Source organism: Cydia splendana, chromosome 26 (genome assembly GCF_910591565.1).
Source record: "Cydia splendana chromosome 26, ilCydSple1.2, whole genome shotgun sequence".
In the NCBI taxonomy this organism is placed as follows: Eukaryota; Metazoa; Arthropoda; class Insecta; order Lepidoptera; family Tortricidae; genus Cydia; species Cydia splendana.
Window position 1 is genome coordinate 8,763,112 of NC_085985.1, and position 26,678 is coordinate 8,789,789.

The window sequence follows — 26,678 nt, forward strand, 5'->3', positions numbered from 1 at the left end:
GCATTTTAGTACACTATATTGTTTATTTTAATGAATCACGGCACAAAAGTCCACTTTTTCACTATAGCCTCACACTTGGGCAGCCATTTTGTAGCGCCAGCTAGCTCGGGGTTCGGATGACTAGGCTATTTAAAAGTGAAAACGACACCGATAACTGAATAAAAGTGTATTATATTGAAAGTAATTGCACTGGTAACGTACATAAGGGAAACTTATTAGAAATTAAGCACTAAATACTGTAGTGATTTACAAATTATCATTAGACACATATTAATCGTATCGCGTCGGTTGCCGGACTGCGCGGGAGCGGCGAGAACGTATCTGTATACGGTCGGTCACGCGCAGTGCGTCAGGATTCGGAGCCGTGATTGGCTCATGCGGTGCAGCAGGTAAGTCGTCCAATCCGCGAGTTTCGTTCGGCCGGGCCGACGTTTGAGGTTGGCGCGTTATAATTGTTTTTTTATTATTTATTTCTCTATTTTTCACTTTATTGCACGAAACATAGGACGTTTTGCCAAATGGAATTCTCTACCAGTCAGGCGTAAGGCAAACAGAGATTGGTATTGGTATGTAGGATATAAAAGCGACCGTATGTCGAACAGCTAATCTGGTTGCTGGCAGTATACATTTTTCGTGCAGGTATATTATACTGTTAAATCGTATCTATGCTAAAAAACGCGACGTACTCAGAAAGTGACGTCCTCAGAAAGTGGCGTTCTCAGAAAGTGACGTCCTCAGAAAGTGACGTACTCAGAAAGTGGCGTTCTCAGAAAGTGACGTACTCAGAAAGTGACGTACTCAGAAAGTGGCGTTCTCAGAAAGTGACGTACTCAGAAAGTGACGAACTCAGAAAGTGACGTCCTCAGAAAGTGGCGTTCTCAGAAAGTGACGTACTCAGAAAGTGACGAACTCAGAATGTGACGTCCTCAGAATGTGACGTCCTAAGAAAGTGACATACTCCGCCTGAACCTAATAATGTCGGTATTTAACTAAACATAAGACAAACTTTTTATTTCACTTACGCGAGCGGAGCTGCGGGGCCGTCTAGTTATCTATAAAAACGGTCACCCATCCAAGTACTGACCCCGCCCGACGTTGCTTAACTTCGGTCAAAAATCACGTTTGTTGTATGGGAGCCCCACTTAAATCTTTATTTTATTCTGTTTTTAGTATTTGTTGTTATAGCGGCAACAGAAATACATCATCTGTGAAAATTTCAACTGTCTAGCTATCACGGTTCGTGAGATACAGCCTGGTGACAGACAGGCGGACGGATGGACGGACAGCGGAGCCTTAGTAATAGGGTCCCGTTTTACCCTTTGGGTACGGAACCCTAAAAAAGAGGAGTGGAAAACCGACGGTGGCCCGCGCGAAAGTTTCTGAGGGGCAATATGGCCCTCAGGTAAAAAAGTTTGGAGACCCCTGATCTAGGTACTCTAGGTAGGTTAACCTATTAAGATACTAAGCAATAAAAGTGATTAAAATTGGTATAAAAATAGTAGGTAGGTAACACAAATATTGCTCCATAGGATAAAATATTAGGACGAAACTCACCCATGATGGAAAACGTCATCAATCATCATTGAGTCTTCGATTCTCGTTTCTTGAATGCAATTTGACAAGCTTTTTAAGTGCGTCTGAACATGAAGAGAGCACACGAACAACACACAAAAGTTGACTGATGGCCAATTCATTATCACAATATTTTAAGATAAAGCTTTTAACTAATACTTTAAAAATTAGACCTTCTTACCTCCAAATAAGATTTATATTCGTTCTGTAGTAGCAAAGATGTTATTGTGTACCTGAACCAAATCCTTGCTGAGACGGTTAGCGGTCAAAAGGTTAAATGTTAAACTTTGATACCTCCTTTGGTGGCTTTTCTCTTATAGTTGATAAAAATGTGATAAACAAGATTATAAAGAAAAAAATATCTACAGCGTGTATTTTTAATACAATCGCAAATAATAACTATGAAACGTTAGGGGGCAAAGTTGTTGTTGAACCGCTCGTGCTAATATTGATACCCGAGCAAGCGAAAGATTCCAAAATTAAACCACGAGCGTAGCGAGTGGTTCGAAAAATAGAATCTTGAGCGTTGCGAGGGTTTCAAAACACGAGGGCTAAACAAAATTTGCCCCCGAGTGAAACACAAACATTTTCACCACACCAACCCAAATAAATATTAATGTAAGATATCAAACAAAATGAAATTCAAATGAATGTTATTAAATATTTAACATTCAAAATCATCATTTAAAATTCAATTCAACCAGCAAACATAAGAAAACAACTCAAAATTTGCATTTTAATTACTTTGCCTCACATGTGGATAAAATATGATAAAATGCAACTTTGCTATCGGTTTTTGAACAATCAAGAGTGAGAGAGCCTTTGCCAGTTGGTGTGGTGAAAAAGAAATTTTTAATTTACCCTTAACATGGAAGAATGATTTTTGTTTTTTTTTCGATCTGCAATATTACGTAGGTACTGCCCACACTGTTAACTGTCCATCGGTCGAGTTTATGCCTTTTGTAATAAGGTCCACTGATGGACAGTTATGATATTCCGTTCCGAAACGCATTGGTACTTGGTACTAGCTGGTACTAGCCACGATTTGAACCCGCGACCTCGGGATTGAAATTCAGACGTCCGATCCACTTCGCCCTTAGCTAGATATAGTAATATTTATGTTCTATCTGATGTACAGTCAACTGTAAAAATATGGGTGCACAAATCATCTCAAAAATATGTTCCATAGCTCTTATGTCAGCGAATTAAGAACTGTGGGCCATATTTTTGAATAAGTTGGCTATTTTTACAGTTGAGTATACTGACAGTACCTGTATTCCTCTCTTCCGTAAAATAAAGTGTTACTTACTTAGCCCCCATTCCCACGGGCGCTTTTACAACGCGCGTTAAAAAAGCGTTTGAATGACACAAATGGATACATGTGTATTTATTCACACGACAGCGGTGGCGCTTTTAATCAAGCGTTGTTGGATTTTCGACTTTAACCTTTTCGACGCCGTGTCAAACACAAAAGCTGTCACGCGGACGCCACGTCACCGAAGTGTCAAAACTGAAATTGAACTTTATGCCTATGCACGTAGGTCTATGTTGCTCTGTGGTCTGTTACCGATTAATCAGTCTTTGGCGTTGAACCTGTGGTGCGTATATATCGGTCATTGGCGTCCAAAAGGTTAAGCCTTGGTCGTTAAATCGAATTTAGCCCCCATTCGGACGGGAGCTTTTTCAACGCGCGTTAAAAAAGCGCTTGAATCTGTCTGCACTCTAAATTCGATTTAACGACCAAGGCTTAAAGTCGAAAATCCAACAACGTTTGATAAAAAGCGCCACCGCTGTCGTGTGAATACATACATGGTTATCCATTTGTGTCATTCAAACGCTTTTTTAACGCGCGTTGAAAAAGCTGCCGTGCGAACGGGGCCTTAGAGTGCGGACAGATTCAGGCGCTTTTTTAACGCGCGTTGAAAAAGCTCTCGTGCGAATGGGGGCTCACTGTTTCTTCTATGATACTAGTTTAAAAAAACATTAATTGAATCTTAAAACAACATGTAATTCTTAATCACAGTGTCACAAACAAAGAAATCACGTATAACTAAACACTTTAACTTAGATATTATGGAATCAGTTCATTTAATGGACACATCTATACTCTGTATCTTTAGGTATTTAAATAAAAGTAAACAAAATCTACCCTCAAATGGCTTCTTAAGCCAGTTGAGGGTAGATGAAAACATTACATGATCAAATAATGTAGGTTGAAGTCAGGTCGTTCAGTGACAAATCCAGGCAGTTTTGTAATTGGTAAAGATACAGAGTATAGTAATTTAATACATATTTTTATACTCATTTGAGTTGGAATATTTAGAACAATTTTCAGTGGTGAAATGGTTAATACCATACAATAAACACAGGATAAAACGGCATCTTAGTTATCCCAAATCTCATGATTGGGGTCAGTCTCCGGTAAATACTCCCTCTGCAGTATTGGTTTAGGCTTCGTCAGGGCTCCGGCGGCCTTTGCAGGCACGTCCTCAGGAAACATAGCCTGCTTTGTGGGACAGTTGGCTACATGATGTTTTATTTGAGCTGCGGGATATCGGTGTGTAGCATTGAACGGGCAGATCGCGAGCTCTGGGTAGTTTTTTTGGCATTTTACGATGTGGGCTTGGATTCGGGACCGAGGGACCCGGTGGTTCGGCTCGTAAGGGCAGGAAATGAAGGGGTCATCCATTTCTGGAAACAAAAGTTATTACTTTATTCAAACTTTATTGGTCACATAATAGGGTGGTATTCCATCTGCCCAATTTCTTTGTCCAATGTCATTGCGTCTCACTCTCTCATTAAAGCAAAATGTGAGACGCAATACACATTGGACGAATATATTGGACAGATGGAATACCACCCATAGGAAGGAAAAATAAATAATTCTCACATGGATTATAATGAACGAAGTAATTTCTGCTACGCTAATGTTCATTAAAAAACCGGACAAGTGCGAGTCGGACTCGCCCACCGAGGGTTCAGTACTTTTAAGTATTTGTTGTTATAGCGGCAACAGAAATACATCTGTGAAAATTTCAACTGCAGCTAGCTATCACGGTTCATGAGATACAGCCTGGTGACAGTGGTGACAGAGAGACGGACAGTGGAGTCTTAGTGATCGGGTTTACCCTTTGGGTACGGAACCATAAAAAATGGAATCTTAAGCGATTTATTTTGGATTCACCTGGTTTTCGTCTGGAGTGGTTACTTTCGTATACTTAAGAGTAGAATGGTTACTAAACAACTACGAGCTTATTAAAGATTAGTGTTATCACGCTGGAGGCAAATGTAATGAAAACTACAATTTCACAGATTGAATTATGACGGCGTATAACTTAAATAATGATTAAAGTATCTTAAAGAGATATTTACCTTATAAATAATATTTGTGCGTATAATTAAATGGTTATAGATGTAACCAATTTGTAGTTTTATTCGAGTAAATAATAAATTTTATGTTTTGCAACTTTTGCAAACGCCACAGGTGGTATTACCACCTACAGAATGCAAAAATCCCTCCAAAAATCTTTTATTTGATAATTATGATTCTGGTACAGAGTAATTTAAAAAAATGTTAAACATTACAAACAAACATTGTTTAATTGTTAAAATTTATCTGATACGAGACTCAATCAAATCATAAGAAATTAAATAATTTTTAATTTAAATAACGTAAGTAAATCCATTAATTAGGGGTGAATTATGTAGACTAGCAACCCTCTACGAAATCATTGACAAGATAGACGTATTTAGAGTTGCGACAGATCAATAAATATTGTATTGTTTACCGGTTTTTAAAAACGAGAGTGAGAGTACAATACAGATATTGTTTTAGATTTTAATCAATCACAATCGAGGAAACAGAGGGGCTACCGCGAAAACCGAAATTCGTAAATTGCGGGGATCTTTCTCTTTTCCTCCAATGAAGACGTAATTAGAGTGACAGAGAAAAATGCCCGCAATTTGCCAACTTCGATTTTCGCGGTTATAGCCCAGCATCCCTACCATAGATATAATATTCCTGTATAGACCATGGTATAGACATTTCGACATCTTGTCAAATATGTCATCAAGGCCTGTTCACTTCCTAAAGCCCCCTCCAGACTATCCGCGTGAATCGTGGGCGAAGCCGCGAACGCGAGTGTGGAGTCGATTTCGCTGTCTGCGAAAATCGACTACACACTCGCGTTCGCGGCTTCGCCCGCGATTCACGCGCATAGTCTGGAGGGGGCTTATGAAAGTTATGTCCCCAAATAATTGCGCATGTGTGCGCCTTAATCTTCTATGTGTGCGTTGGCCTCCGGGAAAAAGTTGCGAGTAATAAAAATAAAAACATTTTTCTACAGCAGCAGCAGCAACATTGCTCCCAACTCTGATTTAAATTATCACGAATTTTATACAATATTAATCATAAAACGGGACTTAAAACGCTTAAAAATTAATTACATGCGATTAAGTTTTATAATGAATATTTGCTTCCAACTGTCTTTATCAATGTTCATAAAATATATGGAGGGTAGGTACGTCTACCCACCATAATAAAAAATATATTTGTCAATGACTCTGTCCAACCGCTGTGGTTAAAGTTCATAACGAAAATTTTATTTATTAACTCTTTAAATAATACATACAACGTGTACCGCTACGTACCACTTAAGACTGTAAGTCTGTACCTACATGGATTACAGCAATGCACATAGAAAATGTGCTAAATGCGGAGCAACGGCTGTTGAAGCAGCCAGAGTGAAATTTACAACTTTAGTGGGTTCAGAAGGAACCGAGTCATAACGCATCTGGAAAGCGTATTAATTAACCGTGAAGAAATGTATGAATACAAGTTGGAAATCTGTGTAAAATGCCGTATGTAAAGTGTAGTGTATCTGTGTGTAAAGTGTAATAGGTAGGCATGCCTAATGTTATTTGTATAAAAGGTACTGAAAACTTTGTGAATGCGCTTTATTAATGTCTATTTTTTTATTAAGTTGCCAGTTGCCAGTTTTCAGTGTATATTTTTATATGTAAAACATTTTTTAATAAATAATATATATAATGTTATAAACATAAACATGCCTTTTATTTAAATCAATTGATAATACCACAAACAAGGGGTAATATTTGCATCTTGCATATATTTCGTGATATGAAGATAACAAATATGTTTATCAACAGAATTACTACCTACCAATACCCGCCAGGCTAAACCGGTTGTCAACTTTAGTTCCATTGGTACACAAAGACGGCGCCACTAGTATAAACGTATAAACGGTTGGGGACATTTTTTTGTATGGAGTTACCGTTCTTCTCCTAGTGAGTATTATATTCTTTGTATGTCATTCTACAGACCTTAAAGTGGTAACACTCTATCGCACCGCACCAAGGTCATTGTGCGACGCACCCATAAGTAAGAGCGAGAAAGCGATATCTCTTTCTCGCTCTTACTTATCGGTGTCGATTGAATTCGTTTCTCCTACTTACCCGGCAAATGTCTAAATATCATTGCACCTTGGTGCGTCGCACCCATAAGTGAGAGCGAGAAACAAATATCTCTTCCTCGCTCTCACGGTGCGGTGCGATAGTGTGTTACAACTTTTACAACAAATGGTATGCGATTTTAAACAATTGCCGGGTAAGTAGGAGAAACGAATTCAATCGACCAAACAATTACCGCAATGTATTCCATATCGCAAGGGAATATCGGTGACGTTTGTAGAGGCAAAAAGAATAGATAGAATAGAGGGGTCCTGTCATTGTAAATTTTGTAGTCACTGTAAATTTACTGCCATCTATCGACACACGACAAAAACTCAAAATGAAAACGCATAAAGTTATCAAAAAATGTATATATATGGATAAATGATTTTATTCTTTTTATATCATTTTGATCCATGTTCATTCACTGATATCTATGTGTTAAAATTGTTAAATATGAAACGGTGTCGTCACGCCATCTAGCTGAGGCTAGGCTAAAGGTGTATGCGACATCTATTCGAGAATGACTTTTACTTGAATTCCGAGGCACGTTTTTGCCTTAGACTTTATACGTCTTATACGAAGTTACATATGTCTTTGGTAGAGGCCATTAGATTCTTGAATGACAACATATTGATGTCAAAATTGACGAAATGATGACTGTCCGGCATTTTAATGCTATGCTATAATATTATAGTAATAAAATATTTATGTTACTTTAGTTTTAATGCTATAGTTACTTCTAATTGCTGTTTATTAAACGTTTTCGTTTTCTACAATGTCGAAATGTTCTTATATTCTGAACGTCGCCGTGAGCTTCAACATGTTGTCAATATGTCAATGTCACTGGTGACACTGACAATTTAAACTTGTGGTTTCTACGTTATAGCGAAAGTTTGTAATTTAATGCAAATTTAATGAAACATATTAATATTTACACAGTATGAATGCTCCAAATAAGCGAAAGGATAATATGGAAGGTAATTTTCTAGTTACATTTTTACTTCCATTGATTAACTTGCATTGTTACTTGTATGATATCAACATATTGTTTTCAGTTGATAAAAATGCCAAAAGAATGAAAAAGGTGTGCAGTTACGGCGATAAGTGTTACAGGAGGAATCCAGCGCATCTGAGGGAGTTCAGTCACCCGCATTGTAAGTCAGAGTCCTATTTATATATTGTCATGAAAATTGGAATTCATAACGATAGTTGTAGAAACCTGCGGGCTCAGCACGGTTCCATTTTTATCGACTATCACTATGCGCGTCCCTTTCGCACTTACATACTTGTTAGAACGTGACAGGCATGGTGACGGATAAAAACGCGACCGTGCTAAGCCGCCTGTAAATGTTTTTTTTTAATTCTTAAGTTATTCTTAAGTTATCGTTATCCAAATATGTATTTTTAAGGGCCACTTGCACATCCCACTAACCCAGGGTAAGTGGTTAAACTGTTAACCCAGGGTGAAACTGTAATGGTAACCATGGTAACTCCAGGATAAACCTGTTAACCAACCTGGTTGGAATGGTGCAAGTGGCACTAAGTAGTATATCATTTACAGTAGAAGCAATCCTCGATGCAAGTGACGGAGGGGACTACACAATCCCACCGGAGTTGAGTCTACAGCGGCAACTTATATTAGAACAGCTGGAGATCATTGTTGAGAAGAAACTGTATGAGCCACACTCTTCTAGGTGAGTGCTATGAATTACTAGCTTTTGCCCGCGACTTTGTTTGCGTGGAATTAGCGACAGCAGCTAAAGTAGGTATAGCGCCTGGATAATGCTAATAGCAATCAATCAATTCGCGCATTGCTTACTTCAATTATTAGGCAATTCATTAACTCTTTCAATTCCACCCCCCTTTGCACTCTCTTCAGGGATGATTTCCGACATAAAAACTACCCTATGTCCTCCCCCGGGACTCAAACTATCTCTATACCAAATTTCAACTAAATCGGTTCAGCAGCTTAAGCGGGAAGAGGTAACAGATAGACTATGATAGATAGACAGATAGATATGGATTTATGACCTACACCCTGATTTCCAATAAGAACCTAGAAATTGCAATAAAAAAGAAAATTACACTATGACTTTTTGCAAAAAATGTAGCAATATATTTCATACATAATATCCTTTAGTGGATGTATTACTTACTAAGTAAAATTTCCACAAAATGGGTCAAAAACTTTGATCAATAGAGCAAAACCTATAAAAATTATAAAAAGTAATTATTGAGACAAACTTTTTTTTTAAACAATTTGAAATGATAATATATGTTATCTTTATCTGATCCATGTTTAATATAAGTTTTAGTGAATCCTCATACTGTCTCTCTTGCCCTGAGGAAAATAAACTATATTTCACTTAGAGTCACCCCAGACTATTATTATTTATTACCAGACGGTTCTGGTCTCTGATGATATATTTTTCAGCCAGTTGTAGATCTTCTACGTGTTTTACACACTTGGCCCAGTTTTCTCGGGCTTACTTAATATACTTATACTAATAATAATACTTAAACCAATTGCTGTATTTATTTTTAAAAATATTAATGAAGCAATCTGTATTATAATAAATGCAGATGTACAATACTGTTTCATCGAGCAAGCATAATTCATCGATAAGCAATATCGACTTTAGGCGCATCCTTGTTGACAGCTCGTTTTATTACCCTATCGGAACGATCGTATGGCGTATATTATAAGCGTCTTTTGAGCGCAGGCGTCTAGTCAACTCTACGGCTGATGCTCGACGCAACATCGGCGCGACCGCGCAGCGACGCCATTTTCCATACGCTGAAGCTCAAAAGACGATAGTGTGAGGTGGCCCTTAGCCCACATGACCTGACTTCCTTTTTTTACAGCACTAGTACCACAAGACCAAAGCCTCCAGACCCACCCTCCATAAAACAGCCGACCAAACCAACTGCAGACCACAAGCTCCCAGGTTCAGTGTCTAAAGAAACACAACCGAAAGCCTCAAACGATGCAAAGGACTCAAATTCAGCTGATAAAGATACTTTAGCATCAAGCTCTGATGAAAAGGATACCTGTAGAAAAGATGAAAAAGAAAATAAGACAATGGATTCAGTAAAAGTTAAAGGTATGTTTTTATTTATGAGAAAAATGTACAAATTTAAATGTTTGCATTTCAATTAATGTAATATTTGAGCTATCTCTCCCCCCCCCTTGTCACATTTGGTCACATTTGGCAAACCCCTCCCCCCTAGTGTGACGTCACATTTTTTCTACGAAATCGCCAAATCGAATTAAGTAAGTACCTAAGTATTATTAATATTTTATCAAAATATTTTTGACGATATAAATATTAGTAATTTTATAACCCAAAACTGCTTAGGAAAGAAAATTAAAAGAATAAAAACGATTATCGTTTTAAAAACTTGTTATTTAAATGTACAGCGAATAAAATAATAAAAATAAAAAATTCGGTTACTGATGAAGTTAAAGTGACGTCACAAAGTTTGTGTCTCCCCCCTCCCCCATGTCACAATATGTCACATTTTCGTGACCCCCTCCCTCCCCCTAAACGTGTGACGTAATTAATGGATGACCCCTTTCATAAAAGGTTGTTCTCTGTGAAATCTACAAAATAAAGTTAAAAATTTTGTAACCGGCTAGCTAGAGCGGTAAATGAAAACTAGGTTCTTTGTAGTAAATAATATAATATGAAAATAATATAATAATAAAATAAACTAATTTCTGTCAGTACTTGAATCTAAACCAATAAAATATCGTCACTGGCCTTAACGTTCTTGAATCCCATTCTTTGTCGAACCGTACGATCAACTTAGGCCGCGGGTGCGGGAATCAGCTTTGGCAACGCAGGCTCAGCGAGGTCCGTGGGTAAAGAAAAGCTTCAGCAGCAAACGTCCAAATAATAAGCAGCAACAGTAATAAGTAGCTCTTCAATTTAAAGGTAGAAGGAAGGGCTGGAACAATCGTACGTTTTTAGACTTGTAGTCGAAACCTAACCCAAGCCTTATTCCGTTACGAGAACCAGTGACGTACATTTCGTACAAATAAGACTTGGATTAGGTTTAATTTCAACATAAACCTAAACTTAATGCTATATATACAATTATACAAACTTTACCTGCATTAGTGGCAGCCCTAGTATTAAACTTTATCACTAATTATAACCATACAGTCGCATTAAAATAATAATTACAGAATTGTGCTATATCCGACAACATTTCCAAAGGAAAAATTTACGAAGAAAAAACAAAAGACGGCGAAACCCTTAGTTTTTTATTTCCAACCGGCCAGTGCGCGCGGTGGCTGTACATGCAGGTTTGCCATGTTACAATTTAGCAGCATAATTTTTGCCACACTCAAATTAAAAGTAGCATAAAATCCAATATGAAATTATTCATAACAGTTTTCACATTTTTTTTGTTGTATGTTGCTTGTTAACCTGTTTGGTTTTATTTTAATAGTTATCATGATTTGTACAGAAAGAGAAAATGGCGTATCAAATGCGTTATTAACAAAATAATTGGTAACTAAAGTCTTCTCAACCTTGTTCGTCACAAAAAAGGCGGTAACAGAAGTGTAAATCTTCCGCGCCGGTTTTTGAAGTGAAAACTTCTTTAAACTCGCGACAGGTCACGTGACCGTAAGATTCGTAAGGGGCTGTCCATAAATTACGTCATCGATTTTTGACGATTTTTGACCCCCCCCCCCCCCCTAAAATCAACAAAAAATCATGCTTCGAATGACCCCGTTTCTCCCACGTCATGCTACCATCATCCGTTGTCCAGAACCCCCCCCCCCCTAATTTGAAATGACGTAATTTATGAATAGCCCCTAAGACGTAAGAAGGACACGTGACCTGATCGAAAAACTGTTACAATGTGTACCTCAGCAATTGTAATTACGTTAACTGACAGCTTATTACCGTTAATACAGATACTTATTACATATAAAACAAACAATATCTTTGCCTACAGATGACTACCGACCCATAGTGCCTCCAACGCGTCAGGCGACCGAGTACCTTACCGTCGTGCGACCCGCGGGCAACATGGCGGCCAAGCACGCCGCTAGCGCGCCTTACCACATCTTTTACACTACCATAGCTTCGGCTAAGGAGACGCATAGTCAGCCCTACTCTGTCACTCTCCTAGGTAAGTTTACAGTACAGTTGTTTGGTGGTTAAACACGCCGCTAGCGCGCCTTACCACATCTTTTACACTACCATAGCTTCGGCTAAGGAGACGCATAGTCAGCCCTACTCCATCACGTTTCTAGGTAAGTTTGCAGTATAAATCTTACAATAGTGCGACGTGTAGGTTGTGTGGTGGTTAAACACAGCACGCCTTACTACATCTTTTACACTACCATAGCTTCGGCTAAGGAGACACATAGTCAGCCCTACTCCATCACGTTTCTAGGTAAGTTTACAGTATAGATCTTACAATAGTGCGACGTGTAGGTTGTGTGGTGGTTAAACACAGCACGCCTTACTACATCTTTTACACTACCATAGCTTCGGCTAAGGAGACACATAGTCAGCCCTACTCCATCACGTTTCTAGGTAAGTTTACAGTATAGGTCTTACAATAGTGCGACGTGTAGGTTGTGTGGTGGTTAAACACAGCACGCCTTACTACATCTTTTACACTACCATAGCTTCGGCTAAGGAGACGCATAGTCAGCCCTACTCCATCACGTTTCTAGGTAAGTTTACAGTATAGATCTTACAATAGTGCGACGTGTAGGTTGTGTGGTGGTTAAACACAGCACGCCTTACTACATCTTTTACACTACCATAGCTTCGGCTAAGGAGACACATAGTCAGCCCTACTCCATCACGTTTCTAGGTAAGTTTACAGTATAGGTCTTACAATAGTGCGACGTGTAGGTTGTGTGGTGGTTAAACACAGCACGCCTTACTACATCTTTTACACTACCATAGCTTCGGCTAAGGAGACGCATAGTCAGCCCTACTCCATCACGTTTCTAGGTAAGTTTACAGTATAGATCTTACAATAGTGCGACGTGTAGGTTGTGTGGTGGTTAAACACAGCACGCCTTACTACATCTTTTACACTACCATAGCTTCGGCTAAGGAGACGCATAGTCAGCCCTACTCCATCACGTTTCTAGGTAAGTTTACAGTATAGATCTTACAATAGTGCGACGTGTAGGTTGTGTGGTGGTTAAACACAGCACGCCTTACTACATCTTTTACACTACCATAGCTTCGGCTAAGGAGACGCATAGTCAGCCCTACTCCATCACGTTTCTAGGTAAGTTTACAGTATAGATCTTACAATAGTGCGACGTGTAGGTTGTGTGGTGGTTAAACACAGCACGCCTTACTACATCTTTTACACTACTATAGCTTCGGCTAAGGAGACACATAGTCAGCCCTACTCTATTACTTTCCTGGGTAAGTATACAGTAAAAAAAAATTAAGCTGTTAAATTAATTCTAGGAGGTATACGATATATATGTAAACGGTAAAACATAAACTTCACATTTCCACCTAAAATATGTGCTAATTGTGCTTTTGAATAAATATAATAGGGTATTTGGCTACTAGTCAAATCAGTTTCTTTTTTCGAACTGTCAAAACGCTGTTGCTACTATGGAATTTATATGAAACACTAGCATGTGACGTCACAATCAAATTACCTATGAACTATAGGGGGCAGCATAGGAGCCGTCAGATTTTTGGCGCGAGGCGTAAATGTGCCGCTTATGCTTCCGATGTAGCCCACAAGATGGCAGAACCTACTATGCACAAAAAAACGTACCGACGTGAACGGTAGATGGTAGCACTTGCTTTGGCAATGTACATGTGCACATATATTTCCGATTCAGGCCACTAGATGGCAGACCCTCCAACGCGCACGGTCCCTATAAGAGTAGTGCAATATTGTATTGTATTTTGCAGAGATCTTGGACCGCAGTTTGGGCGAGTTGCAATGCTCCCTCCAAATCAATTTCATGGTGGAGCCGGCGTGGCTTCTGGCCCAATACTACTTCGCGGGTTACAGGTACAGTCTGCACCAATGACCTTTTATTTATGTAGACGTGTGACGTTCATAGTTGACAAAACTAAAATTTGATCCAACGATTTTGACAACTTGACAGGTTGGCGTCACCCATACGACTAACTAAATATAGGTTCCGGAACCTATATTTGATGGCTCACGATCGTGCGCCTGGTACCATATCTACCTCTTTTTACTTACATCCATGGTCTGCACCAAAAGTAATGGATCCTTATTATTTATTCTTTATTCTTTATTCAGGCAAACACTAAGTATAAGTTTTCAGCTACAGCCAAGACATACTGTTATTAATACATATGTAGTCAGTATCATGAAATTACTACACTTGTATTACACATTATACACTTTTCGAACTATCTCTAGAATTAAACATACATATTATTACTAAGTTACATAGGGATTAAAAAAAAATCTGATATTAAGTAACATACAAGTAGAGTTTTAAAAAATCCTGATACCACGTTGTAGGGACGGCCACTTGTCTGCGAATATGTCTGCGTTTTGGACTGTAGCTTAGAGCATTTAATAACTGGAGTTGCCATTACCTCTGCCGAAAAACTTGCACAATTGTGCAAACTTTTGTATGGACTGACATGGCTATTTGTACGTTACGTTACCAAATCATGGGTTGCCAGATTTTTTTTTTTGAGATATATAGTATTTGGTGGTTTAAAGGTCCCAAAATAAAGTATACGCAGAAAAAATAAAGTATTTCTTTATTTCTTACACATTTTTTGCTTGTTCTAGTTTCAGTTTAAAATAAAGTATTTTAGCATACTTTATGTGTTTCGTTTTTATAAAGTATACGGAGGCCAAATAAAGTATAATACTATCTATTATAGTATGTCTGGCAACCCTAGTCCCCTCCCCGCAAAAATCGGCAGACTGTTTCGTACAGAAAATGACAGCCATGACGTCTCCAGTTACTAAATGCTCTAAGGGATGAAACGACGCTTCAAAAGTATCTACACTATCTACCATTCCGTAACAGCTTAACAAAAAATGATTCTACAGGGTGGCTAAAAAAAAACTGTGTTTTTTTTTAACAAGCTTTTATTAGGTCGACCTGTATGTAACTAACTATGTAATGGAATCTAAGGTAACTAATTTAACCATCTTCCAAGGATCGTAGCGTCATGAAAATTGGCAGCTGTATGTAGTTCTGATGACAATATGGTACTGTCGAACTGATCTGATGATGGAGACAGGAGGTGGCTATAGGAACTCTGTGATGAAACAACGCAACCTAATTGTGTTAGGGGTTTTTAGAATTGTCTCGATGAGTATTAGTTGTCTGGCGTTAGAAAAGTACTGTCAGCGATCAAAGCTTGTACCAAAAATGAAATTTTTGCCAAAAACTTATTTCAGTGAAAAGAAGTTAACAATCTTGTATGGAGAAGAATGCTCGGACCTCAAGAACATCAGTAAGAAGAAACCCCAAGTGGAGGCGTATCAGGTGCCCATGGCGACCCCTTTTGGCAAGCATCACACGTGAGCTAAATCTCTTTATAGTGGTGTCAGGCGTGGCTCACTCCGCGATTTCGTCGCTTTGCTACAGGTAGCTAAAAGTACATCCGTTCCACACCAATTTTGGTGGCTAGCCATAAGCCGCGCGTGGCGCTGTCGCCACCTAGCGGCCACATCTGTGCTGATCGTCATAGACGAGTTTTGTTAGAGAGTGAGTCTTCTGTACCTTGTACCATTATTTATTCTGTGACTATACTTAAATGTGGTAAAAAATAGTCATCAATAAAAATATCTTAAATTAAAAATGTTTGTATTGTTTCAGAAAAATGATGATTTTATGCTACGAGGACGGGTCGCTGCGGGTGGTAGTGTCCACCGCCAACCTGTATGCCGATGATTGGGAAAACAGGACGCAAGGGTAAACATACATTTTGTGACAAAATATCCAATTTATTTGTACAACTAAGCCAACTCTAGTCTAGACCAAGGACCGGAAAACCCCTCTTTACGCTTAATCCTGTCAATTCGGTAACCCAATCGATTCGGTTACCTTATCATTCGGTAACCCTATCATACTGTTACCTGATTGTAATGGTAACCTTATTGAAACGGTAACCCTAACCTTTAACCGAGTTAATCTCAAAACCCCATCGCGATAGGGTTTTTGTTAAGGGTTATTAACAGGTTTTCATTCAGTTATGGTAACCTTTATTATCGGTTGCTTACTGATTTGCTACATTAAAGTAGTTTTAGTGATGTGCCGTCAGAACTAAAAAAAAATACTAAAAAAATTGTTTATTTTGTTTGCTTTATTTATATTTTGTTGATTTTATTGATTTTATTTATTTAATTTATTTAATTTATTTAATTTATTTAATTTATTTAATTTATTTAATTTATTTAATTTATTTAATTTATTTAATTTATTTAATTTATTTAATTTATTTAATTTATTTAATTTATTTAATTTATTTAATTTATTTAATTTATTTAATTTATTTAATTTATTTAATTTATTTAATTTATTTAATTTATTTAATTTATTTAATTTATTTAATTTATTTAATTTATTTAATTTCTTAATTTATTTAATTTATTTAATTTATTTAATTTATTTAATTTATTTAATTTATTTAATTTATTTAATTTATTTAATTTATTTAATTTATTTAATTTATTTAATTTATTTAATTTATTTAATATATTTAATTTACTTATTTTAATTATTTTAGTTATAATATAATAATATTTATAATAAGAACACACCACACAGGTAGGTATAAAGATAAACAAAGGAAAGGCAAAAAAACTTGTTTGTGTTGGAGCCGTTGGAGGCTTCATAGACCGCCCATGCCAACCTCGGTTATTCAATAATAAGTTGAATTTAAGTGTGCGTAAAGATTACAATCGTTTGAACTGGTCAAAAACCTCATAATGAGGTAACTGAATAGACTGGGTTTTTATTTCGGTTACCGGTAACAGAGGTTAACTCGATCTGATACGGTTACCGAATCAAAGTGTTACCTTATTAAGCGGTTACCGTTATGGTAGGGGTTTTTATAAACACCTCTAAAATAACCCTATGAAAAACCCCGGTTAAGGTAACCGGTTCCTGTCCCTGGTCTAGACTGATATGAAATGTCACTTTCTACGAAAGTCGAACCCGTTTTCATTAATATTCGTAATTAGTTATTTGTTTCACTCGGGGGCAAAGTTGTTGTTTAACCGCTCGTGCTAATATTGATACCCGAGCAAGTGAAAGATTCCAAAATTGAATCGAGGGTTGAACAAAATTTGCCCCCGAGTGAAACACAAAATTTTTCACCACACCAACCCGAAGCAAATATTAAATGTAAAATATCAAACAAACTCAAACCAAATCAAATCTAAATGAATGTTATCAAATATTTATCATCCAAAATCATCATTTAAAAGTCAATTCTACCAGCAAACATAAGAAAACAACTCAAAATTAGCATTTGATTACTTTGCCTCACATGTGAATAAAGTGCAACTTTGCTATCAGTTTTTGAAGTGCAAAGTAAGCCTTTCCGAGCTGGTGTGGTGCAAAATATTTTTTATTAGCACAAGCGGTTAAACAAGAACTTTGCCCCCATGTAAAACAAATAACTATTTCTTTTTTTTTTCTCATATGTTTTTCTGTTATAAAGTAATGATTTGTTATCTTATCTTATCATTGTGCAGGCTTTGGTTCAGCCCCCGCTGCGCCCCGCTGCCCGCGGCCGCCATGCCCCACGCCGGGGACTCCGCCACGCAGTTCAAGAGGTCGCTGCTCAAGTACCTGTCGCAGTACAGGACTCCAATGTTGTCGAGATACGTAGCCAAAGTGCAACGTTGTGATTTTAGCCATATCAAGTAAGGGGCTATTCATAAATTACGTCATTTCAATTTAGGGGGGGGGGGGGGGTCTGGGCATCGGATGACGGTAGCATGAAGTAGGAGGAAATGGGGTCATTTGAAGCATGATTTTTGGATGATTATAGGGGGGGGGGGGGGTCAAAAATCGTCAAAAATCGATGACGTAATTTATGGACAGCCCCTAAGTTATAGTCTGTCAAGCGGAATATGTCAGTAGCGATGTAAAGCAAACTAAAGCGTGGTATCCATAGGAAACGAACAAAACGCAGCAATGTACATCGAACAACGATGAAATGTAAACGAAACAGTTCCACAGATAAGATATAAATAACACGCGATTTTCGAAAAGGTCTAGCTGTCATAATCCACCAATCATGTTTAACCATGTTTTTTATTGGTGGATTTTGGCAGCAGCTGTCAAAAAAACCTCACGTCACGGTGCTGCCATCTAGTGAAAATCTCGATCGCGGAAACCCTCATTAAAACGTAGTGTTGCTAACCCGCGATTTTTCAAATTTGCCGCCTTTTTCTACTGACAAGATTTGCTTGACTAAGTATATTAAACAAATTTGGATCAAACTTCTTGACGGACCATGGACAACTTTGTATGGCGCCTGGACCCAACGCCAACAGAAATAAGAGTAAGGTCATTATATAGGTATTTCTATGGACTTCATTTCGTTCTATGGGCACCAAGCGGAATTTGATTGCAGAACTGAGATATTGGTATTTTAGCCGAAATGTCGTCACCCTTATTACCTGGGCAATAGAGTCCAAGTAAGTAAATTAATTGCTGCAGGGTAGATGTTCGCGCACCGCCGGGCCAGCGCGGCGATTTGCCACGCTTGCACGGCGGTGGACTCTAGAAAAATCTGAAAACTATAAAAAAAAAAAATATATATAAAATAAGTTAAATTTGTACGGAGCCCTCGGTGGGCGAGTCCGACTCGCACTTGTTTATTTTTAGGGTTCCGTACCTCAAAAGGAATTATTTAATATTTCCACAGTGTGTTCCTGGTAGCATCAGCCCCGGGGGGCCATTTCGACATGGAGTGGGGCCTGACCCGCGTGGGGTCCCTGCTGCGGCAGCACTGCGCCGTGCCGCGGGGCGAGCAGCCGCGCTGGCCGCTCCTCGCGCAGGCCAGCAGCATCGGCAGCTACGGCAAGGAGCCCAGGGTACTTTACTCATGACTAGTAACAAATGAACATGTAACATCAAGTGACAAAATAAAATCAAGTGAACCAGCGACACTAGCGACCCGCCCCGGCTTCGAACGTGTTACACAAAACCTTAGCAAATTATACACCTAAACCTTCCTCAAGAATCACTCTATTGATAGGTGGAAACCGCATGAAAATCCGTGTAGCAATTTTCGAGTTTATCGCGAACATATATACACACAAACAGAGAGACGCGGCGGAGGACTTTGTTTCATAAGGTGTAGTGATATTTCAAATTTTATGACAAATATTTCTTGATTATGTTTAAACTAAGTGTACACTTGCAGATATCTAGATGCCACTTGGTACATTAAAGATACTAGGTTACTTGATGTCGCTGGTTCACTTGATTTTACTTGTTCACTTGATATTACACGTTCACTTGTTACTACTTGATCACCTAATGCCACTTGATACGACTTGTTCATTTAATGCCCCTTGTTCACTTAATACTACTTGGTCATTTTATATTTGACACGTATATATAAGTATTGGTATAAAACATAATGATTGGATTGTATATTGGGCAACCGGCCTGTCATTTTCATATCTAGAACGTAAATAAAGCTTGTGTACATACAATTAAATTGGTATATAAACTAATGAGAAAAATGTTATATAAAAAAAACCGGCCACGTGCGAGTGGGACTCGAGTTTCTAGGGTTCCGTACATAAGTCCGACTCACGCTTGACTGCACATTTCTAATAGATTTTCCTGTCATCTATAGGTAAAGAACTATTTTGTGTATTTTTTTCAAAATGTTAGACCCAGTAGTTTAGGAGATAAAGGGGGGGAATGGTCATTTTTTGGCTATTTTCTTAAATAACTTCGAACCTATGTATTTTAAAATTATAAAAAAAACATGTCCATCTTTGGGTCACTAATTTACATATGTGTACCAAATTTCAACTTAATTGGTCCAGTAGTTTCCGAGAAAATAATCTGTGACAGACGGACAGACAGACAGACGCACGAGTGATCCTATAAGGGTTCCGTTTTTCCTTTTGAGGTACGGAACCCTAAAAATAATGATATATCTAGATAGATCCTGTTATTTGAATAATCCAAGTTTCGAACTTCCTTTTTCCCAGTTGTGGTTGACGGGTGATTTTCTCCACCACTTCACGAAGATTAAGGAGCAGCCTCAGACGCTATCGCAGCCTCCGGAGTTGAAACTCATCTATCCTTCATTAGGTGAGTTATTTTGACGACCGGTCTGGCCTAGTGGGTAGTGACCCTGCCTATGAAACCGATGGTCCCGGGTTCGAATCCTAGTACGACTAGCTTTTCGGTGAAGGAAAACATCGTGAGGAAACCTGCATATATCCGCGAAGAAATTCCCTTTGTATGTGAAGTCCCCAACCCGCATTGAGCCAGCGTGGGGACTATAGCCCAAACCCTCTCGTGCTCGAGAGGAGGCTTGTGCCCAGCAGTGGGACGTATATAGGCTAAATTATTATTTTATTTATTTGAATTCTTAGGCTAGGTGATTTATAATATGAATATAAAAGTAAAATATAAAAACACTTACAAAACATTACAAAAAATATATATAAACACATTATAAGAAACCTAACCTAGGGTGCCGCCGGCAGCGGGGCAGGGCCCAAGCTGCCGGTGGTCAGGGCTGCAGAGAGAGGAACCGGCGGACTATCCGCGCCGTGTCCAAGATCACCGCCTTCTGCATCTGACCCTTGATCCAACCACCCAGCGAGAGTCTCTCTAGGTGTTGGTCGAGACTCTTCGCTATGAGACCGTTCGCTGACACGACTATAGGAACAATGATCGTCGAGTCAACATCCCACATCCCAATTATTATTATTATTATATTTGTGTATGTATATTTCAGAGAACGTGAAGCAGTCCCACGACGGCCTGCTAGGCGGCGGCTGCCTGCCGTACGCGGCCGAGGCTCACTTCAAGCAGCCCTGGCTTAACAGTTTCCTCTAGTGAGTAAGCGTGGTATTCTTATACAATTTCTTTTTCACCTCAGCAGCTCAAACAAGGGTACTTTGCTTCTTAAAAACAGTGAGCAAAATGCGATTTTGCTCACTAAGTCATTTTGTCTCACTCAGTGAGCAAAATCGCATTTTGCTCACTGAGTGAGACAAAATGTCATTCAAGTGATCTTTATAGTCAAATGTCATTTCAACATGCGGGGTCTAATACAAGTTCGATATACTTGGGTTCTATTATCTCTGTCCCTCTAGGTATGTTCTCACTGCTTAGGGTGAAAAATTTTGTGTACTACACGAGATCAAAGTTATTTACATCTCGTGCGCTTTTGAATCCCTTACTACGCTCAAGATTCTAAATTAGATTCACTCGCTACGCTCGTGAATCTATTATAGAATCTTTCGCTTGCACGGGACTCAAAATAAGCACTCGAAGAAATATCAAACTTTGATCTCTTGTTGTACAAATAACTATTTCCAACGTGTATTGCGTCTCACATTTTTCTTTAATGTAGAGATGCGCAAAACGCTTCACTGAGTTGAAAAAATTGATTCATATCTTTCGCTCGCGGTGATATGTATCACTCATTTCGTTCATTTCGCTCAGTGGATCTGTAAGCTATATTGTTCACGAGTGAGTAGAGAGAGATGTCAATCAATCAGATACACACAGCCATAAGTGCGACCAAGATGGAGAATCACGCGTTACGAACCGCCCCATGCTTTCCCGACACCCTCCGAATTCTTCCGAACCGCTCCGAAACCTATTCGCATCGTCTCACTCGCTCACCCGCTTGTCACCGACCGAGTTTGAAGTTATGCGACTCAATTGTCCCAAACGTTTTTTCTTTAAATAATTATTTTTTACAGTCAATGGAAAGCGAAGTCGTCTCACCGTGACAAAGCCATGCCGCATATAAAGTCTTACACAAGAACATCACCCGATAACAAGAGAGCAGCCTACTACCTACTGACGTCAGGTTCGCATCATGTTATAGTGTGTAGCTTTCAAATAGAGCTACGACGGCTAATCCTATTGTCTATTGTTAAGTAAAACCGTGTGGTGCCGGCATCAGAAAAGAATAGCACCACCCCATCTCGTCCCGTGGGTGTCGTATAAGGCGACTAAGGGAAAACTGGCGACAGATATGCATATGAGCAAGGCTCGCCCGTATCCTTAGCGGGATCCTTGCTCACAAGAGCTGTGCGCGCGCCACATCGAAAAAAAAAATAGGATTAGGGGCTGTCCAGAAATTACGTCATCGATTTTTGACAATTTTGGACCCCCCCTCAAATCATCCAAAAATCATGCTTCGAATAACTCCGTTTCCTCCTACGTCGTGCTACCGTCATCCGATATCCAGACCCCCCCCCCCCCTAATTTGAAGTGACGTAATTTATGAATAGCCCCTTAGCCGTCGAGCTCTATTTGAAAGCTACACACTATACTATACAGATTATTAGTGAAAAACAGTATCCATACAAATTTGTTATGCGGGTGGCAATATGGGTACTATGTGGGTGGTGGGTATTATGTGAGTGGCCGGTTTGTCGTCTAAATAGTAAGATAAGATAAAATTTATTTCATTGATAACATCCAAAAATTTAAACAATCATAAGGGGTCATCCATTAATTACATCACACGTTTAGGGGGAGGGAGGGGGTCAAGAAAATGTGACATGTTGTGACTAGGGGGAGGAGGAGTCACAAACTTTGTGACGTCACTTTAACTTCATCAGTAACCGAAAATTTATTTAAATTATTTTATACGCTAATATACATTTAAATAACAAGTTTTTGAAACGATAATCGTTTGTATTCGTTTAATTTTATTTCTTAATCAGTTTTGGGTTATAAATTTACTAATATTTCTTTTGTCAAAAATATTTTTTTTAAATATTAAATAAATATTTGCCGATTTCGTTGAAGAAATGTGACGTCACACCAGGGGGGAGGGGTTTGCCAAATGTAACCAAGTGTGACAAGGAGGGGGGGAGGGGTAAAAAAACCTAGAAATTCGCGTGACGTAATTAATGGATGACCCCTAATACGCTTTAAATAGTTACTTAAATACTTATTATAAATGTACAATCATGGTTTAGAAAAGTAAACATATAGATGGTCAAGCAAATCTTGTCAGTAGAAAAAGGCGCGAAATTCAAAATTTCTATGAGACGATATCCCTTCGCGCCTACATTTTTCAAATTTGCCGCCTTTTTCTACTGACAAGATCTGTTTGAACAAGTATAAATAAAAGATCGTGTAAGCAAAAAATAGTGTTTAGTTTTTTAAGTTTATAAAAATGTATATGTTAGTCTGTAAGGTATTTGTTATATGGCCTTGTTGCCTGATTTAAAATGTTAAATAAATATCACCCTTTCACTTAAACTATATATATATATTGAAATGGCACGTATTTAACCGGTCAACTAATTAATCGAATTTGGGTAGTTTAAAATAATAGAAATGGGTACTAAAATTAATAGTTTGGCAACAAAAATGGAGCCTTAAAATATATCAATATCAGTTGTATTTTAATGCCGTTACAGCTTTTGTTTATTTTTAGGCAGGTACCAAGTATTTATTTGGCAACTGAATTATTATATTGGCGACCATTTATGAAGCACATTTTAAAAAGAAAACGGCTATCTATTAATTTAAAGATGAAGTTCTTTTAAAATATTTTGTTTGGTCACTACACGGTCAACCTAACACGCTCCTCTTCGCTTCGCTCGTCGTCGCACCTATCTTTTGACTCTGGCAGAACACAGTGGTAACTATTGAAATTATTAATTAAAAATTTAAAGACCTAATGGTAAAATGGCCATTAGGTGTTTCATGATTAGGAATTTCGACTAAGTATAGCAAGTATAGTGGATTATTGGTAAATAAATTTGTGGTGTTTTGTGGATTAGGAAATTTGACAATTTAAAGTACTAGGTATGCATATGTTTAAATTTAAATTATTTAAAAATGGAGTATTTAAAGCTTATGTATATAGGTATTCTGTATATGTACAAAATATATAAACAACCAAATTTTATGATCGCTTTACAATATTAGTTGCCAACTTATTATTTTAGACGCCAACCTATCAATTCAAGTTCCCTATAATTGTGTTGGGTGGCTTGATTTTGCTGCCAGTTTTTTAAATAATATGATGCTTAAACTTGAGGCTAATATAAATTTATTGGTGCTAAAATATTAATGCACAGCCAAATTATATTATTATATGCCCAGTGAAAGTTCCTGTTTAATATTTTAGTTGCCCGGTTAATAATAAGCCTCTTGAAATTGTCTCTGAATGATGAATTTACTAGTGACTTTTGTTTACATAGCAAGTTCCATATAATGACACTTTACATATCACGCCGACGTTGCAGTCGGCGTGCAGTCCGATTGCAGTCCGTATCGGTCCTTACTGTGCGCAATAAAACCATGTAAACTTATTATTTTAGGCAACGTCAGTAAGGCAGCGTGGGGCAGCTTGAACAAAGGGAACGCCGCTCTTCGGATTATGAGCTACGAGGCTGGGGTGCTGTTCTTGCCAAGATTCGTGGTAAGTGGATATCTAAGGGTGGTAAGAAGGAGGCATGAAGGGATGGGACAGGGTTGAGAGGGAGGGAAGGGAGAGGAATGAGTGAGGCAGAGAGGGATGAAGTGGACGAAAGAGTGCAGCCTGCTACCTACTGACGTCAGGTTCGCATTATGTTTCTATATTATAGTTATTAATCAATCAATCAATCAATATTTTATTTGTCATAATACGGTTAACATGGTATCTTAATCTAATTAATAGTATCCTTCTATATAATAATACGTTAATTTCGTCATAGAGGCTTAGAGAAGTGGAGTCATAGAGGCTTGACGTTAGATGTCGACTACGAAATAACGCGCGTTTTGGTAAGAAAATTGATGTATGGAGTTACCACTCTTTTTTTACTTATATTACTGTTTGGTGGAGTTATTCATAAGGGTGGTAAGAAAGAGGCATGAAGGGATGGGACACGAGTGAGGCCCGAGGGAGGGAGGGAAGGGAGACGAATGAGTGAGGCAGAGAGAGGGATGAAGTGGACGAAAGAGGGGTAAGTGTAGTTATTCGTAATGGTGGTAAGAAAGAAGCATGAACGGATGGGACACGAGCGAGACCCGAGATAGGGAGGTAAGGGAGAGGAATGAGTGAGGCAGAGAGAGGGATGAAGTGGACGAAAGAGTGGTAAATGGAGTTATTTATAAGGGTGGTAAGAAAGAGGCATGAAGGGATGGGACAGGGTTGAGCGAGGCCCGAGAAGGAGGGAAGGGAGAGGAATTAGTGAGGCAGAGAGAGGGATGAAGTGGACGAAAAAGTGGTAAGTGGAGTTATTCATAAGGGTGGTAAGAAAGAGGCATGAAGGGATGGGACAGGAGCGAGGCCCGAGAGAGGGAGATTATTGTGGGATGCAAGAGAGATCAACGAGTGAGGGAATTAAAATAAAACTAATAGGCAAGAGCGTAATGACGGAGAATGGAACAGATGATTAATAGACTTTTAAAGCATTTATTTATTCAAATTTTATTGCACAGTAAAAAAATATACAGTGACAAAAGGCGGACTTAATGCCACACGGCATTCAACACCTATTAAAAATACTAACACGTTCCGTTTTTTTTTTCAGATAAATGAAGATTTCTTCCCACTAGAGCCGAATGCTCCAAACCGTTTAGTGATACCCTTCGACATTCCGCCCACCAAATACACCAGCGACATGCAACCGTGGGTCATGGATCACTTGCGGTAGCCTACACAAAAAAACCGGACAAGTGCGAGTCGGAGTCGCGCACGAAGGGTTCCGTACCATTGCGCAAAAAACGGCAAAAAAATCACGTTTGTTGTATGGGAGCCCCGTTTAAATATTGATTATATTCTGTTTTTAGTATTTTTTGTTATAGCGGCAATAGGAATACATCTGTGAAAATTTCAACATGAGATACAGCCTGGTGACAGACAGACAGACAAACGGACAGCGGAGTCTTAGTAATAGGGTCCCGTTTTTACCCTTTAGGTACGAAACCCTAAAAACAAGTTACACACATAAAAAGAGGGGAGATGGAGAGAGCAAAAGCACAGCATAAAAAACTTCGGGTTTGTAGGACTTCCTACAAACCCGAAGTTTGACAGCGATTCAGGGTCGAATCATGCTATCCCTTTCTAATGTATGGCACTATCCCTTTCGGATATTTCGGGTTGTCAAAATTCAAGTGATTATCTTATCTGTGGTCGTGCACGCAAAAGGAAATCAAGTGGTGCCAACCCTAATAATTGCTCTGAGCAATGCTGAGCCGAAAGTGCCGAGTTCGACCGAAGTGAGGAGTGTCTCCCCACTGGCAAAAGAGAGATATAGGGTAAAAGCAGATAATGTCAACTGTGTAACAGATCAAATGAGCTGTGAACGTGTTTTTTAATGTTTGAATTTTCTAAAGTGTTTAAGAAAGTTTCATTGTTTATACCTTAAATTCCGTTGAGTTGCACCAGCTCAACTTAGCAACTCAACTCAACTTCGTGCAACTCAGCTGAAACGTCGGTGTT

The 26,678-nt window shown here is 38.5% G+C and overlaps 2 protein-coding genes across 2 annotated transcripts; one reads left to right on the top strand and one right to left on the bottom strand.

The window, feature by feature from the left end:
* Positions 1–3,955: 3,955 nt before the first annotated feature.
* LOC134803077 (gametocyte-specific factor 1-like) lies at positions 3,956–4,261 on the bottom strand. The gene has a single exon (XM_063775784.1). It carries the CDS (start codon positions 4,259–4,261, stop codon positions 3,956–3,958), a length of 306 nt encoding a protein of 101 aa, XP_063631854.1.
* Positions 4,262–7,909: 3,648 nt separating this feature from the next.
* On the top strand, positions 7,910–26,079 carry LOC134803270 (probable tyrosyl-DNA phosphodiesterase). Its single transcript, XM_063776018.1, has 15 exons — positions 7,910–8,021; positions 8,100–8,198; positions 8,606–8,738; positions 9,910–10,148; positions 12,016–12,192; positions 13,968–14,070; positions 15,457–15,579; positions 15,878–15,973; positions 17,761–17,931; positions 18,942–19,110; positions 20,248–20,350; positions 21,006–21,105; positions 21,982–22,091; positions 24,571–24,671; positions 25,768–26,079. The coding sequence occupies exons 1-15, from the start codon at positions 7,985–7,987 to the stop codon at positions 25,888–25,890; spliced, it is 1,884 nt and encodes a 627-aa protein (XP_063632088.1). The 5' UTR covers positions 7,910–7,984; the 3' UTR covers positions 25,891–26,079.
* The last annotated feature ends 599 nt before the right edge of the window (positions 26,080–26,678 follow it).